Below are 17950 nucleotides of genomic sequence, written 5' to 3'. Positions count from 1 at the left end.
TGGAAATTTGAGAAATACTGGAAAATTCATTAAATTATTATTGCCTACTCCTCTCCCTTAAATATTCTGAAGTCATGTGCTGCCCAAAATACAGGCAGTAATGAAGAAAGAAATAGAGACTTACTTGAATTCATAGTCAGTTTCCAAGACAACTGAGTCAGCTGTGAATTCACAAATTGCCTACTTGATTAGAACATTGTGATGATAAGGCCAAAGCTGTGACTTTGTTTCTTGGGTGAACAAGATGATCTTTCCTGTTCGTATACTCAGATTGAACCTCTAAACTCACCAGCTGCTTATACATACACTGCAGTTTTCCCCAGGTGGAGTGTGTAAGATAATGTGGATAAAAAACACAGTCATTATTATGTGAAAAAATAAGATGCAAACCACATCACTATGTCTTCTTTGGATATGAAAATTACTATCCATTAGGTATGTGTGTATTTTCTCCCTAGAGTTTTAGGTAAGTTTTGGAGTAATACATTTATTTACTTAACTATATAGGCAACTATAAATGTTTGGGCGTGTTTTACTCTTGGTTGTATATATTTTTGAAATCTTTCTGTTTACCTACACTTGATCAGTTTGGGCTTTAAAGTCTAAGAAGTTCGTAAAAGTTACTATACTATATACTAATCACATAGCCCTTAAACACTGTATGATAGGAATAATTGATGATCACTAAAAATTTGTATGAAAAGGACAGCCCTTTAGGTAAGATTGTCTTAAAGTCTATCCTTACATTTTGTAATGTATTTCAGCTCTTTTGCAAGGTCTTTTAAAAAATAAACTTAAAATGTTAGCAGTCGCCTTTATAGCAAGTCACAACTTGGTACTACAAAGTCATATTCCAAGGAGCCAAGGAAGCTCGATTTTATTTTGCCATGAACATGCTTACTTCGTATTATGGTTTATATTTGTCATTTGATTGCTGATGTTAACTTCATGGGTGGGGATAGAACTTAGATATGTCATTCATTAGGTCCTAGGTATGTTCCATTCTGCTGCATTAATCTTACTGCTAACTAACATTTCCCTAATGCTCTGGCCTAAAATGATTTGACTTTGGATATAACTTTGACTTTGGATATAAATGTGCTTCGCCCATCTACCGTCTACTCTGGAGCTGCATCAGTGTGAGGCTTCTGTAGGGGGAACAGTATGAGATCCTGGGTGATTCTGAGATGGAATTATGGGGAATGTAGTTTGAGTGTGGGTCTATTGGAAGATCACTGAAAAATCTTCTCACATAAAGAGTTTTAGAATTTTACTTTTGAGGTTGACCGTAAGTCCAAGAAGTCAGGCCTGCCTAAGCCCTAAGTTATTTGGAAACTTAGAGTCAAATAATCAGTGTAGGAAGGTTATTAGAGACTTGACGTGAAGAAAGAAGAGAGTTGATTCTAGACTATTCAAGTGACTAAGTGATAGAGATTACTGTTCCTTCATAAGAAGTTGGGAAGAGAATGTTATTTAAGGAAATAATAATTTCAAAGCAGTAATAGACTCATACATTTTCTGTTAATACATTTCCATAAAATAGCAAACACATGTCTCTGCTCAAAATGCCTTTTCTACAACTGTAACATGTTAAAAGAAACACAACAGCTAGAATTTTTGCCTTCAATGAGGTCTGCAGGTGATCAGTTCATTGCTCTGTGTCACCTTTGCCATTAACTGGGGGCTGAAAGCAAGGCCTAGTGTGCAGTTTTGTGAAACTTGGTCTTGGTGACCTTGGAGGGTCTCCTTCCCTCTATGAGTCTTTATGGAGTTTAACTTTTGCAGTGGCCAGAAAGGGCAGGATGTTTTCCATAAGAAGTGATTTCCGGATCAAGTCATTGTTTCCCATAAGCCTGACTATTACATTTCCTATTTTTCCTTAATTTTAAAAGATGGGAAGTCAAAACAAGGCTGCTAGTTTGATTTTTGCTTGCTGTCTTGATTGAGCCTAGTGGTTGAAATATTTTACTAAATGTTATTTTTCACATGTAAACAAAGAGCTCAGTTTTAGAAATCAAGTATATATTTTGCATTTTAAACCAATATGGGAAAGATCCTTAAGTGCATAGTCTGTGTATCAAATCACTCAGGCTGCATCATTTTCTGACATCAGCAACTCTGCTTTGAAAGGTGGAAGATAGCAAATCTGTAGACAGGCAGAAAAGCAATGGAAAACACAGGTAGCAATCTTTTGCCTCTGTTATCTGGTCTCCATTTCGGGTGGTATGTATAGACACTGTCTGGATTTTGCAGGTTGGGTGGACTATTTTTCTACATGCTGCTGACCCGTTCCTAGTGGAAGAAAGTTTCATCTTTCCTGTGAAAGATGGCAAATCCGTCTACTCTCCTCTTTTAGATGCCTGGCTGTCTGCTAAGCTGAAACCTGAAAATCTAACCATGGAAGGGAAGATGAAGATGAGGACACCAATCCTATATAGACCCTGTTTTTAAACAGTACCATTCTTAGTGGCTCAGAAAGTGACTCATCCCAAGGGAGTGGTTTTTGAGACTGGAAAATAGATCCTGAACTGATAGAATGAGAGGGTTTTCCTCCCAATTTCTGGGAAGGAAGACACTATAATGGAATTATATAGTCTTAGAGACATAAAACAGCCCTTAGTGATAGACTAGTCCCAAGCTTGTCCTTTCAAGAGAAAGTGCAAGTGAGCGAACAGTTAAGTGACTTGCCCAGGGTCACACAACTGACAGGGTTGAGGCTGGTGTCCCGTAAGTCTTTGCTAGGCCCCCTTACCTAGCGTTCTAGATGGCCCAGGTATCTCTCAGGTGGGACTTACTCCCTCCCAGGCTTTGTTGTAAATGCCAATTATTTGTCACTGGCAGGTGTTTCTTCTTTCCCTTGCAATGTGTCAGGACCAAAAATTTCCCCTCCAGTTGGTATTAAGAAACCCAAAAGGAAAAAAAAAAGTCACAAAGAACATTATGTCCAGTGAATAGCTACTATAAGCAAGTGACTGTCATATTAGAAATAGGTTTTCAACCTCAGTCTTTTCAGATGGAAATGTTTTCCTCTTTGCTGTTCAAATCAATTTGATGGCTTGGAGCTTGTTCCTTCCCAAGGAGGAACACTGCCCAGCACATGGGTCTCCTCAGCCTGGCATTTAGGCCTTTCTCTGGATCCAGGAGCCCCTGTGGTCCAGTTTGGTGTCGCTTACAAGAGCCAGATAGCTGCTGCTGCCCTTCCGCTTCTGACCGTGCCCAGGACCCTAAATGCCACCTTTCAAGTGGTCATTCTAGAGTCTTCCCCACCCCCATAACTGGTTGTAATCTCTGTATCTCTTAAGTATCTATCAAAGAGCTTTCTTCATTTTTTATGAGACCCCTGTTCCATACTGCTTCTTAATTAAACTGCCATTTTTTTCTCTTTTTGAACCCTTCCCCTCAGAAGTTAACATGATATCTTGAACCTAATGAGGCAAATATTAAGTAAAGTAATAAATGAATATACAGATGGTAATAAAGTGAGGTTCTCACTTGCTGTTTATAAAATTGAATCAAAAGGACAATGACTTTGGGTTTTTAAAATTTTAGAGCCCCTTAAAAACATATTTATGAAGTACTATTCCTATTTTAAAGACTGGGCAGTCGTTCAAAGTGTAGGTGAGCTCCAGGAGTTAGCTAGGTAAAAGAGGAACTGTGAAGCCCTTCTCAGTGGGCAGCTTCCTCCTGTGCTGACTTCTCTGTGTTGTGCACTGTGTAGGGGAGGACATGGGGAGGGCGTAGAGAGCGAGGGGCTCCCGCTGACTTGGCCCCGATTCACACGTCGTCCTGTCAGTTTCATCACCACGGCCCACACCATCCAGGCCTGGAACATGGACTAGAATGAACCTGCCTCTTAGGAGCTTGTGGTTTATCAAGGGAAACAGCATGTTTATAGTAAGTAGCAAGTGACTCAATGCTGCATTCAAGGTCAGAGGTGTGAAGCCAGTCAATCACTGTTTAAAATAGGATTTAGTTCACATCACTGAAGTGTTTTCTCACAGTTTGTCCCTGTAGTAATTTCTTATAGGACTCTTAAGAATTCTACACCCTGAAGTATTCTTCCACACAATCAGGGTTACCCACTGGTGAGAGACAACCCATGTACAGACTACTTTTATTTGTCAGAATATGTTTTCTTTTTTAAAGATCACTTTAGACTTGGCTGATAGTGTCTGTTTTCTTACACTTGCTTGATTCATCTATTTTTAGTGGTCTGTGTGTATACATTTGACTTTGTGACCCCTGTTCTACAGTTAATAGTGTTTTCCTATGTTATATCACATTTGAAAAATAGAAAATTCTTAATTATACCCTTGTCTTTTTTTGAGGACTTTTGACCAATGCTGTGTATTGATATTTGTCTATGAATGTCTGGTTATAGAAGCAGGACCTAACTTTGAGGTTGTTTGGTAACAAATGTCCTATCCACTCACTGTGAAATCACTTTTTTCCCTCCAGGTCTTGGTGGTCATATCAGAATGTTTCTATCTGCCAATTCCAAGGCATTTATCTGAAGGTTCTGGTAAGTATGACAGATTCATGAGATAGAGTATTTTTGGAATTCTGTGGTGTGCCCTTTCATGCTCATATAGATAGTTGATTTTTCCCCTGATTTGCTAGGTGACCAAACCATCACCATTACCAAATTCCTTTGAAATATGTTCTCTAGATAGATTTGAGCAAAAATGCTTTTTTTCTCCTCTCTTAAATTAAGGAACATTTCATTTTGGCAATTGCTTTTTCCCTTGAATTGTTTGCCCTTCATTAATCAGTTGACATCTTTTCCTTCATTGAAACTGGAATGAGCAGGGAGGGAGGGGAACTGACACTTACTGAGTGTCTACTGTGTGCCAGTAACTGTCCTGAGTCCTTTAAAAGCCATCTCCTCAAATCCTTTCACTATTTCACACTGTTCCTGGGACCAAATACCCCTGGATTTCCATGCTTTTATTCCTATTGTTTGCATGAAGACTCTTTTTTATTTTTTGGCTGGCTGTGCAGTGAGGCATGTGGGTTCTTAGTTCCACGACCAGAGATTGAACCCATGTCCCCTGGAGCGGAAGCGCAGAGTCTTAACTACTGGACTGCCAGGGAAGTCCCCATGAAGACTCTTATGAGATTTCATAATTGTTGAATTTTATGTGGGAGTTCAAGTAAATAAGCTTATATTTCTTTTTAGTTCTTGACGTTTTTAAGGCTTTGAAACTTCCATATATAATTATAAAATATGTTCCTTTGAATTCTTAAAAGTAACAGAATCCCATTTTAAAACAACTTAGGGGAAAAAAGAAAAATTTATTAGTTCACAAAACTGAAAAATCCAGGGATGTTCTGGCTTCATGCACAGCCCAAGGGATGATAGTTTCTACTTCATGAAGCTGATTCAGTAGCTTTCAACAGCCCCAACTCACATTTTATCAGCTTAGCAGTCCCTGTAGAAAGAGAGAAAGCTTTCGCTCCTGACTCTGGCCAAAAACTCCTGGCCAAAACTCTGATTGGCTTGGCTTAAGTCACAGTTCTGAACCAATCACCATGACCAGTGAGTGGGTCACTGAACATTCTACACAGTTTAAAATACAGAGCACAAAGAAACCTTTGCCCTCCATGCCCCTGGGCTCTGCCAAAGTCAACATGGTTAGTGAAATCTCCAGAGAGAGGTGCTGCAGAGGCCATGGGTGGGGCCAGGATGCCATCCAGAGATCTGTCCTGTGTGATAACATAGTTCCAAGATGGAGAAGACTGTCATATGCCCCATTGTTTCATTTCACAGCTAAATGTACTCAATTGCTGAATGACCTTTCTTTAATTGAAGTATAGTTGATGTGCAATGTTATATTAGTTTCAGGTGTACAACAGAGAGATTTGATATATTTATAGATTATACTCCATTTTAAGTTATTATAAAATATTGCTGGGGCTTCCCTGGTGGTGCAGTGGTTGAGAGTCTGCCTGCCGATGCAGGAGACACGGGTTCGTGCCCCAGTCCGGGAAGATCCCACATGCCGCGGAGTGGCTGGGCCCGTGAGCCATGGCCGCTGAGCCTGCGCGTCCGGAGCCTGTGCTCCGCAACGGGAGAGGCCACAACCGTGAGAGGCCCGCGTACTGGAAAAAAAAAAAAAAAAATTGCTTATATCCCTATGCTGTACATTACATCCTGTGTCTTACTGATTTTGTACCTAGTAGCTTGTACCTCTTACCCCCTTCCCCTGTCTTGCCCCTCCCTGTTGGTAACCACTGGTTTGTTCTCTGTATGAGTCTGTTTCTGTTTAGTTATATTCGTTTTATTTTTTTAGATTCCACATACTAGTGAAAACATACAGTATTTGTGAATGCCCATTGTTTATTCAGAGGATGTTCCCCTCTCTTCCCTCCACAGAGCAGAATCTTAGGTCAGAGGAGGCTCATACAACTGAACAGTTGCAGGATGCAGAGGAAGAAAAGGATGATTCAAATGAAGAAGAAAACAAGGACAGCCTTGGAGATGATGAAGAAGAGAAAGAAGACCTTGGTTATGAGGAAGAAGCAGAGGAGGACGAGGAGGACAGCCCGGCTGCTGGCATGGACGAGAAGAGGAGTGATGCCCGGGACCAGGGGCCCCTGAGGGAGGCCCAGGAGGATGAAGGACCTGCTGGGACTGAAGAGAATGCCCCAGAGCAGCCCTGTCCAGCTGGCACAGAGGCAGCGGAAGACACAGTGAGACAGCGCAGAAGTCAGCATGCCGACAAGGGACCGTCAGCCTGATGACAGTGTTTCCAAGGATACAGACCAAAAGAATATGTCTGCTTCCTTCTGGTCTGCAGTTTAAACCAAATCCTTATTTTTTCTTGAATGAGTAAGCTTCTCTTAAAAAATGATCTCTAGCCCATGTAGTCTCACGGCATTAAGTCTCATATATGTTAAGGAGAATCTTTCAGGCATGACAGTCAGGGTACAGAAAAACAAACATGCTGTTAGGATCTGTTTGGGACCTGTGATGAGAACAAATTCATTTCCTTGGGGCTCCAGAGTTTTGACCAGAGGAAGCAGTCCCCAGCCATCATGAGCACTGTTCATGGGCGGTAGACAGGGCTGCAGGCCCCTAACATGAAAGCAGGGCGAATGAACGTCCTCAGGGTGTAGCTGATAACTTGCTTCCTCTTCTTGTATTGAATATTTATTTTTGTCAAACTGTAAGAAACGTCAGGTACCATAGTACAAGTGTACTTTTTAGAGATAGAACTTGAGAGGGCCTTGGATATTATTGTAGAAAAGAGCTTGGAAATCTTCCTTACTCTCTAAATCTCCCTTCTTATGTTTTATTTCTTACCTTTAGCATTTCCAACTTTCCCACCATGGGCCTGCAGGCCCCTCACACTCTTCACAATCATCCTCAGTGAGAGGACTCAGACAGCAGTCTACTTGACATCAGCTGCGTTTATTCCACCTTAAGGGTTTAGATAATCAAGAAGCACAGCCCATGAAGCCATGACTGCCAAGCATCTCAAATGTTGTAACCTTTGGAGATTCAAAAGGAAGTAGGGGTTTTACAAGAGAGATTTTTCTTGTTGTTTTTAGCCAAAATGTCATTTTTTTTTTCAAAAAGTTCCTTTAGCAATATTCTTTTTGAAGCCAGAAGTCTCCTAAGTCTTGCCAGTACAAGGTAGTCTTATGAAGAAAACTTGAATACTGTGTTGTTTTGTTTCTATCTCAAGGGGTTCCCTGGCTCTTGAACCACTTTAATAATAACTGAAAAACCATTTCTGGTTTTCCTTCAGTGATGTGCTTTTGGTGAAAGAATTAATGAAAGTGTATATCTGGAAATGAAAGATTTGGTTTCGTTTCCTTCTTCCTTAATCTTGTAAAGAATTTTATCCCTGTAAATCTCTCAATACTCAATCTGCTAAAAGTACCCAGGGGCCCAATGTCTTTTAAAAAATCCATCCATCTACCTGATTTGCGTCTTAGAATAAATTCATAATATTAGATTCCAAGCTTATGAAAGATGTCTAAAGTTGATCCTACACCCCTTTGGGTCCAGACAGAATAATAAGTAGTACAGGTTTATGAAATTCAAAAAGCTTCTGTCATCTTTAAAAAGAAAAACGCAGTATATGCCTATCTGGCTGTTTCAATAACCCTTACGTTGTACTAACTTTGAACTCGGGCTCACTGGAGGAAGGAGAGGTTCTGAAACTCTACCCTGGTGTGGCTGAAAGAATCTGTTGCAAGCCTCATACAAAGGGAGTTTTTATTCTGACGGAATCCAGTTTTTAGAGTTGGTTGTTTTTCATCTTCCCAACTCAGTGACCTGACAGTCTCATCCCCCAGTGCAGTGACATTCATTAAGAGTTGCCAATATTTTTTTTCTTCAGACAGCAACACGACCTCAAGTTTGAGGCTATCACAGAACTGACAGACTGGGAAAACATTGACTTGTGCTCATTTCTTGCCCCTCCCACCACCTGGGGCTCTGATACCTCATCACCCAAAGCACCATGGTTCTGAGGGAGGCAGCTGCATCTCCCTGATACCAGGAAGCCTTTCTGGATCAGAGCTGAGCTGGATCTGCCCTCCTGTCACTGGATTTTCTTTCTTTTCTAATCAGCTGAAACAAAGTTTTCAAAGATCATTGAGTTCAAGTTCAAGGGTATGGAAAAAGAAGTTTGGCTTTTCTGTACAATACCTCCTCCCCTGCAATGTTGAAATTTTTTTTTTTTTTAAGTGGAGTATTTCACTAAAGGGGAAGGAATGAAGAAGTAAAGTCTACTTTGGCTTTTTATAAATGTAAGGCCAATTCCCAGTTGGACTCCAAATAGTATCTGATTATATAATGAGACATGTATTTTCTTTCTCAGCAATACTTGTATTTTCTTTCTCAGCAATACTTAAAAAAATTGGAGGAAGAGGAATAAAACAGTTTGAAGAACCAGATCCATTAAAAGTTGTATCTGGCTACAGCGACCATTTTTCCTGTTTTGTTTTTGTTTTTTTTTAATATTCAGATGAAAGATGTATACATTTAATTTAATTTCTTTCCACTTCTGGCCTTTAGGTTCATTTTCAATACTTACTGAATATAAAATTAAAGGAAAAAAACCCAAAATAATTAAAAATTAGTTTAACATTTCAATAGGATTGATAGACTTTTCCTTTAGATAATATATTTAATACAGAAGTCAAGTGCATGGAAACATGATTTTGATTGAAAAAATAAAAGTCATGCCTCCCTATATTACAATATCAGTTATTTAGTTACAGAATAGTATTATATATATATCAAAATTAGGTAAATAAAACTGCTCATTTGGGAATGGGGGTGCAGTGCTTTATGTGTGAGTAGTGGGAATGGGGTGCCTGTTCACTGATTAGAGGGAAAATCTGAAACTTCTAGGTACATTTTCCTTAGTTTCTTTCTTTTATTATTCATCTCTTGCCAGACCACCCCAACTTGCTTAGAGATCTCATGCTGAAGCAACATATAGGCAATCCCACTTCCTTCTTTCCCTTTGAAATGTAAGCATGAATGGGGCAAGGCCCTGATCATTCAGCTCACAGGGCCTGGCACCACATGGGCATGCACCCCCAGCCTGATCTTGGGAACACAATCCCTGTTAGCCACAGGCCTCTCTGACTACAAAAAGAAATGCAAAATTACTAATGTGACAAAAAGCAAACAAGCTTTGGTCAGGTTGATGTTGACGGTGGAGAAAGCCAAATTTTGACTCTCTTATGGCCCATATCCTTGTTGATAGCTATGGTGTTTCTCCAGGATTTGGGTATGTGTAATTTGGGTAGATGATAAAAGTGTCTTTTAAGGCAAGTACTTGGCATGTGACTCTTTATTACCAAGTCCTTTAAGAGTGGAGCCTTTTTTACAGAATGGGAAACATTAAAGAGTCCAAAAAAGGGTAGAAATGATAGGATGTACCTGAGCTTTTAGCATAAAACCTTAAAGTGGCATGAAGTGAGAGAAAGAAGGGGAAGATTGGTGCTTTTGCTAATGTGTCTCAGTAGTTTCGATATATCCTTCATCTCAGTGTTAAAGTGTTATTTCTGCCAGTATTCTAAATGTGTGGTTGACCCATTCTTTCAATATAATATCTTGGGAAGTATTCATGTAAATCTTTTGCGCTAATAGAAAAGTTCCTTCTTGTTTAGTATCTGTGTACCTCAGTCCTACGTTCTGATCCCTTATAGCTTGTTTTGAAAACCAAACGGAGTCATCAAGTCTGATGAACCCAGATGGGGCAGTTTTTTGAGCATCTTTCCTGAACCAGGAGGTTTGGTTGAAAGGCCTTTGATAGTTTCATACCAGGACATGTGGCCTTCAGATGGCTTATTTTCAGTGAAGTTTCATGTGAACTGTGACATATGTGACTCATACAACTTTAACATGTTTCTGATGTATTTTAATCATATTTGTTACTAAATAGCTTCTTCGTGCAAATGCAGCTTTTATACTAAAAATACTGTTTATTTGTATTGTAATACATTATAAATTCATTATTTATATTCTTGTAATGGTCTTAATCATTAAGCCTAGTGATACTTAATTAATTTTTCTTCATCTCTGCATTTTTTGCTTCTGCAGCAACTGGAGTGGGAAATCAGGATATGAGTCTCAAGCAGGGCATTGCCTGAATTACAAATCACATTATCACAGAATTGTATATCATCCTTGATGCTATTTGTTTTCATTTTATTGTAAATTTCCACTTGCATCGAAACCTAATGATAGTGATAACTAAGTAAAAACAAAACAGTGTATTACTTTTCATATAAGAATTTCACAGAAGTCATTTGCCTAGGCAGTGAAAAATATTACTTCCTTAAAAAATAATTTTCGTATGTCCATCCTCCATCCTGTCTGTTCATTTTCCCTCTTTCTTTCTCCCTCTTTTCCTTGACTCCATGAAACCTGAACCCTTGCCTTTAGCTGCTCTGGAAGGTTCACGAAACCAAGAATGAGTGCAGAGAAACAAGGCTTCCTCCTTGTCACAGTTGTTGTGTTGCCTATAGAAACTCACTGCCCTCAGGTGTCTTCTGTCCTGAGGTCTGGAGGTGACCAGGGCTGGAGTGGATGGCAAGGGATGTTGCTAACCCTTCAAGACACTGTGAGTTGACATGGTCTCCTAGGGCATTCAGAAGATTCTGACCTACACCTGACCCTTCCTATCAGTATAGCAGTGGAAAAGCACAAAGGACATGAGGCGATGCTTTTATTAAACACCCTCAGGGACTGAAATAATGGATATTGGATTTTTCACTTTGGAAAGATGGTGGGGGGTGTGTGGGAAAAAAATGGTTAAACTTCCATACCACCAAATCCTTCCCCTCTGAGAAACTGGCTCAGAATGCTAATGGAAAAATATCCATTATGTGGTATCTCAGCCTACTTGAACTTGGTCATACATCTTGGGAGCAAAACCTGCATCTTTTGAAGCCAACAGCACTTCAGGTGCAAAATGCAATCCCCTGCTTTGCTTCAATCTCGGAGGCTATTTGGAACCTGTTCCACAATAATAGGACACATCTTTCTTAGGACATGTGATCCTTTTGAGACTGAGAACTGGATTAGGCTAGTCTAGGCTGTGTTAACAGACTCCCAAATCTCAGGAACTTTCAGAACGAGAAATTTATTACTGTTTCACTGAGTTCAGGCATCCCAGAGAGCAGAGGCCCTGCTTCATGCAAGTTTTTCTGGGACCCAGGTCAAGAGAGGCTCTGCTGTCTAACTTGTGGCTTCTGAGGTGACTGTGTTCATTTCACCCCCGGTCACTGGGAAGTGGAGAGAGCACGAGGAGTGTTCCTGGGAGGTGTTATAGCTGGACCGTGTCACTTACGTTTGCTGGGAGAGAGGTCACGCCTAACCTAAAGGGGGACTGGGCTGTGTAATCTTGCCGTGTCCTTAAGAAAAAGGGGGATTGAGAGCTAGCGTCTCTGCCACAGTGACTTTATCTTACCTGCCTTTGTAACCTGACTGCCTCACGAAGATTAGTCGTATGAATGCACATGTCACAGGAGAGGGAAGAATACATACGGGCCCAGTGCTGGTTGTCTGCCTTCTGCACTTGCCTATAATTGGTCTTCAAGATACCAGAGCTTTCAAACTGTGAGTCGTGCGTTCTCATAGAGTTCGTGTTTTGTTTGGAAAGATGGACATTAATAAGTGCAATAAGAATGACGGGGGATATACATATACATACAACTGATTCACTTTGCTGTACAGTCAAAAATAACATTGTAAAGCAACTATACTCCAATAAAAATTTTAAAGAAAGAGTAAGCTTAAAAAAAGAATGACAAATAGAAGAGTTAAGAGATGCTATGTGAGTTTATAAGAGAGGAAGCTGATCTAGGCTGAGGGTTTGGATGGTACATGTGACCAGGAGGGCAGGATTAGTGGTTTCTGAGGCAGAGATGGATTTGGAACCCCTCTGATGCACGCAAGCAACCTTTAAGATGCACATATGGAAAAATAAGACTAATATTTATTTCAGTGGGAGATTCTTTGCTGAGCATTCAGAGTGAGTTCTAGACCTCATTTTCCTTTTAGGGAATGAGAGAGGAACAGTTACTAATCTTAGTATGAGCTTTTTCTACTATTTCAATGTCTTTGATATCTAATCAGTAATTTATAAACTCCATAAATCTCCCTAAAATGGTTTCTAGTTAATAGACAGCTGATTAATCATGTTAACCTTAAAAATTATACTTTGAAAAGGTTTATACCACCAGCATTCTTTGTGTTCTGTTGTCCCTGGTGGGGCATATAATTCCTAAAATTATAACTAGTTACCCTGTAGAATCCATAGGATAGACCCAGACTCAAAAGGACAACCTGCCAGGTTTACAAAATTACAGAGCTGTCACTCTATAGGATTGTCCCTCAATCATTAGTTCTCTGTGCAATAAGTTCTGAGCATGAGTCTCGATCTAATAAATAGCATTAGAAACCAGCAGGTTTTGGGTTAACCATTGACTTTTAACTATTCCAACTGATAACAATATTGTACAGAGTATTCTAAGACTTTTCATACCCTTGACTCCTCCATAGATGAGAGCCAGCTGTGGGCAAAGCCACATGGTTATACTGTGGTATCAAATCCTTTGACCCTCCTTCAGAGCCTTTATTCTACTGACTCTGGAAAAGTGTTACCTCCTAACAGAGCAAACTGCCCTATTAATTGGCATAAAATAGGGTGGTTTTTTTCTTCTATGCTTTTAAACACACATAAATAGTATTGACATTTGTTTTAAAAGTGCATGCCTGCTCTCATGCTATAGCAGAAGGACAACCCCCTCACCCCCTCCATCCTGTGAGTACAACATAATCCTAGTGACAGATTAAAGTAGTGGCCTCGAGAAACAGTTAAGTCCATGATTATTCCTGAGTTCTCCCATGAGGGAAACTGCCTCATTCATAATATGCAAACAAAATAGTGATTTAAGGGCAAGCCCAAGTTAAGAGAGATTTTAGTGTACATTGTTCCTAAAAGGTTAAATTTAAATTGTCCTTTAGCAGGCTAATGATGTGAATCTCCAAGGAAGAGTTGAGTTTAGCATTTCTGAAACTTATTTGATAAGTGATATTGAGGGAACAGAAAATTTGAAAACTCTCCCACCACAAAAACTAGAAATGTTGGCTAAAATACAACTGACATCTTTTAAAGGCATAGCTAACTACAAAAGAAAGAAAAATTCACAGGGGCCAAAAATCATGAAGTAAATAAACATGACCTGGTACTGAGACTGCCCCAGTGGGAGTGATGGTGGTGGGGGTGATGGTGGTGGTGGAAGCTGCTGTCCTAGGTAACAAGAGGGTGTGTGTTTTTTTGACCACATAGTTACAGGGTACAGTGTCTTGACATTGGGTGGGAAGTTGGGATCAAAACTGCATAAAATTGCCAGCCACATCCTCAGTGAAATGAAAAATCTGCTCACTAGCACGTGGGGAAAGCTTATCTCTCTTGGCCTGGTCTGTGTGTTGAAAACAGTAGTCTTCCCTGGGAAATCATAACCACAGGCCTGACCTTTACAAACTGAGTTTGAATTTACACAAGCTTCATAGTCTCAAAAGGCCCCAAATCAAGAAATTCTCATAAAAAGTGGGTCAGGAGGGTATACTAGCAAAAGTGAGCACAAAACTAAGTACCATTGAAAACACCTTCAACCTGGCATAAAGATTCCCATAGATGAAGCCCACTTAAGATGCACTCACAATTCAAAATTACAAAATACACAAGAAAAATATTCATCAGACAGCAGGATTAGATTTTCCCTAATCCTTGAGATAATAATATCAGATAAAAACTTCAAACTTTTAAAAATTATTAAAAGGCTAGAAGGAATATAAAACACAAAAGGAGAGCATTTTTTTCCCCTTAGAATAATGTTTTAGATTCATCCATGCTGCATGTATCAGCACTTCAATCCTTTTTATTCGTGTGTAGACTTCATTGTGTGGATATATAGCACGTTGTTTATTTTTCTGTTAATAGACATGCAGAGTATTTCTAGTTCTTGGCTGGTCCATGTTATCTTCTGAGTATGACACATTCCTGAACTACTTTACTAATAATCTGTGGTAGAAATATTGGAATGAATGTTAGAAATATATCCTAAGGATTTTCCAAGATGTGTTCTTATGTCACCAAAAAGCAATGCATTTCACCCTTGCAGGGAGCAGATGCTTGAGAAAACAGATACTGGAGCAAGTCTTCCTGGGGGTGAACCATTTGCCAGTGGTGTGAACTTGAGCAAGTTATCTAACTTCTCTGTGCCTCATCTTTACAGTGGGCATAGTAAGGGACTTCCACATCCATTAATGACATTCTAGACAATTCTAACCAACCCTCCTAATGAGGACAGCTAGAAAAGCTACTTTATATATATACATGTATATATATGTATATATATATTGATATTTATGTATATAAATGTTAAAATGGTAATATATTATAAATTTTACATACACACACATCTTGCTTAAGGGCATCAGAGTTTATAAGATAATGAAGGATTACCAGGTCAGGGGAGATGGAAAGGTCAGGAATGTGATCCTGGTGTTAGGGTCAGCTTTTCTACTGAGGGCACTTGCTATTTCTAGATGTGGAGGTGGTGAATGTAGCGAAAGGCTGAGTGATGTTTTTGAGAACTTTGTCTCATTGAGGAGACAAGGATTGGCTAAGGGTGGGATGGCCTGTGAAACCCCCCGGTTTGGATTAGATCTCTGAAAGGGCTCATGCTAGGAATGAGGATGAACCAGAAGTAGGCACAACCTTGGTCTATCCAGTTCCTGAAAGCAGGATGAGGTGATCCTGGAAGTAAATGCAGATGCTGGGAGGAAGAAGTTGGTAATAACTGTGTTCTTAAATTGAGCGGTGGATTCTCTTACATTTTTCACTTTGCTATGAGGTAGGATTTCATGGTTTAAATAAATCCTGAGGCTAATATAGCCCTGTCTTTGTGGATTATTGAATTCAAAGGACCATAATCTAGCAATCAAAAGTAAATATTGATTTTCTTATATTCCTTTCCTTTTCTGCCTCCTTTAGTCCCCAAAGCGATCAACCCCCTTCCCCGAGCCAGCACTATTCCCTCCTTTTATTCTCTAATCTATTCCTGAAAAATTCTCTCTGGTGTCCCCAGTGTGAACATTCACTGGTCTCTCTTCACCTCCATTTTCCTCTCACCTACTACCTCTCTATTTTTACCCTTTCTGGAGAAAGACCCTTTCTCCACAGATCCTTTCTGATATAGATACCCTATCTTAGTTCCTAAGTTTCCTTCACTGTACAATAAGCCACAGAGCTCCAGAAAAATAGTAAATACAAAAATGACATTGCCAGAATTCTCTTTGATTGGGAGGGGAGATGGGGGAGAGGCCATGAATGCCCAGATGTCAAAAGTAACTGCGCCTATTACACTTTCCATCTGCTACCCCCCAAATTCTCTAGTTTATTCCAGGCAGATAAAAATCCCTGTCAGGGTCTCTGTCAGGAGAAACTATCAGGCTCAGCAGCTTCTGCCAAAATTCACTATTGTCCTTTCCAGAAACTTTGGAAGCAGAGAATGGGAAAATTCGCTGATGGAGTTTCTAGAAATATATCAGATTTAGTAAATAATACCCCTGCCTCCCCAGAGAATCTCAAGCCCTCTGCTCCAGTCTCTGCTCCTCAAATAAGGAAAGATGATTGATCTGAAAAGCCCCCTCAAGGTGGAGGCCACCACTAGACTCCCCTCTTCTCCAAGGCAGACGGGGACAGTGGCCATGCCCAGCCTTCTAGGTCCAACCACACAGGCCGAGGGTGAGCCCTGTATGGACTCACCCCTGCAGGTTTTTTTCAAATCTCCATTCATCATAGGAAAACCACCTGCACTGGAAGCAAATTAGTGCCCAACCTGCAAGAAGAGCTGTCTTTTGGGGTCCCTGACTGGGATTTGGGTCCTATTTATGACCCCCTGAGGAGACTTCAATAAGAGGGAATATCCCTGCTGTAATTTCCAGTTCCCTAGATGTGCTCAAGGTCTCTGACATGAACCCCATTAGGTGATGATCCTGAAGGCCATTAATATCCATTCTTTATCCTCCTCAGCCTAGGTCTACTTCACCAATAGTGAGAATTCATGAGGCTCTTGCTTCAAGATTAACATCCAGCAAATCGTGACCCCCCTCACCTAATTGCACCAACAAGTAGGTTTGCCAAGCCTCATTCCATCACCCCTGGCAGATGGTCCACCTTGGGAATTCTTTCTGCCACTTACTTCTCATGGGCACATCCTCTCAAAACCATCCATAACATTAATGGCAGCTTTTCTAGCTTTGACTTCATAAATCACCCCTGGTGGAGGATGTTAGATGCTAGCATCTCGTTATTTCTGTGTCTGTGCATCTTTGTATTATTTTGGTGGAATGGTCAAATCACAACTCAAATTTTTTTATTTGGCCCTTCTTTGGCATGGTATTTCCCACAGATTTCTCAAGTTTCTGGGAGCTATTATTTTGTTTCGGTGGTTCCAAAGTCTGCTTGAAGTCGACTTCCATGGCAGCAGCCAGATCGCCCTGGAATAAATGTGTTCACCAGCAGTGGAGCAAGGCAGCATATTTTGTGTGCTCCAAGCAGGATTGACATAGGCCTTCTTTCTCTGTTGAGAAGGGAATACAATTCCTTAAGAATTTAAGTGGCCATTGAAGCTGCCTTAAAACAAATGTCCAGTTTGCAATTTCACAAGAGAAGTTTTCCTTTTAAAGACAATCTCAATTTCATTCATTATATTTGCTTCATAAATCTGATTTCCAAATTGGAACTACTTTTCCTTCTTCCTCTCCCAATTACAGTTTCCATTTCAGCAAAGCCTCAACCACATTGCTCTGGCCTTCTAGAATTATTTCAAGACCACACTCCTCAGTTCCCACTTTATTTCATTGTTCCAAGAGTCTGGCCTTCATACCAAAATGCACTGTTGACTCAGGTGATAATTTAATTCAAAGCACGGTTGGATGTCACATCACAAATCCAAAGACTTGGAGATTCACTCCCAAAGTGTAACCCATCTAAATTTAGTGAGTCTACATGGTTCAGTATTTCCAGCCAACACAGCTAAACCCAGGAACATGAATACTTAATTTTATCTCTGGAAAAGTACTAAGGAGGGTCCAATTCATTATCCAGACTAACAGTGCTCAAAAGCTCCAACTCATTTCTTTTATTCTTCTACCATCTCATACGAGGGTGCATGGGCTACCCTTCAACCTCAACCTCTTTCTCACGTTCCATTCTTTTCCCCACAAATGTTCCCCTGGACTCTTTTTGCATAAGCTCTTGATTTTCCCTCCTCCTTCCATGTCTCATTTTTTCCTGATTTCATAAATAAACCTCACCCTTTTCTTCTAAAAATCTTTTAATCTTTTATTTTCTTTTGTTCCCCTGCTCTACTGATTGCTCTGAATTTGTGTAATAAAGTCTAG

General features: G+C 40.1%; 1 protein-coding gene across 1 annotated transcript in view; it reads left to right on the top strand.

Moving 5' to 3' along the window:
* The window catches only part of TMX4 (thioredoxin related transmembrane protein 4), a 43307-nt gene extending 32554 nt beyond the window's left edge, over window positions 1-10753 (top strand). The window contains exons 7-8 of the mRNA XM_032604482.1: window positions 4459-4522; window positions 6377-10753. Coding sequence (XP_032460373.1) covers window positions 4459-4522; window positions 6377-6741 — 429 coding nt within the window. The 3' untranslated portion in view covers window positions 6742-10753. The remainder of the gene's footprint in view (window positions 1-4458; window positions 4523-6376) is intronic.
* The last annotated feature ends 7197 nt before the right edge of the window (window positions 10754-17950 follow it).

Source organism: Phocoena sinus, chromosome 15, assembly GCF_008692025.1.
Source record: "Phocoena sinus isolate mPhoSin1 chromosome 15, mPhoSin1.pri, whole genome shotgun sequence".
In the NCBI taxonomy this organism is placed as follows: Eukaryota; Metazoa; Chordata; class Mammalia; order Artiodactyla; family Phocoenidae; genus Phocoena; species Phocoena sinus.
The sequence above is the reverse complement of the archived record's forward strand: the minus strand, read 5'-3'. Positions and strand labels throughout refer to the sequence as shown.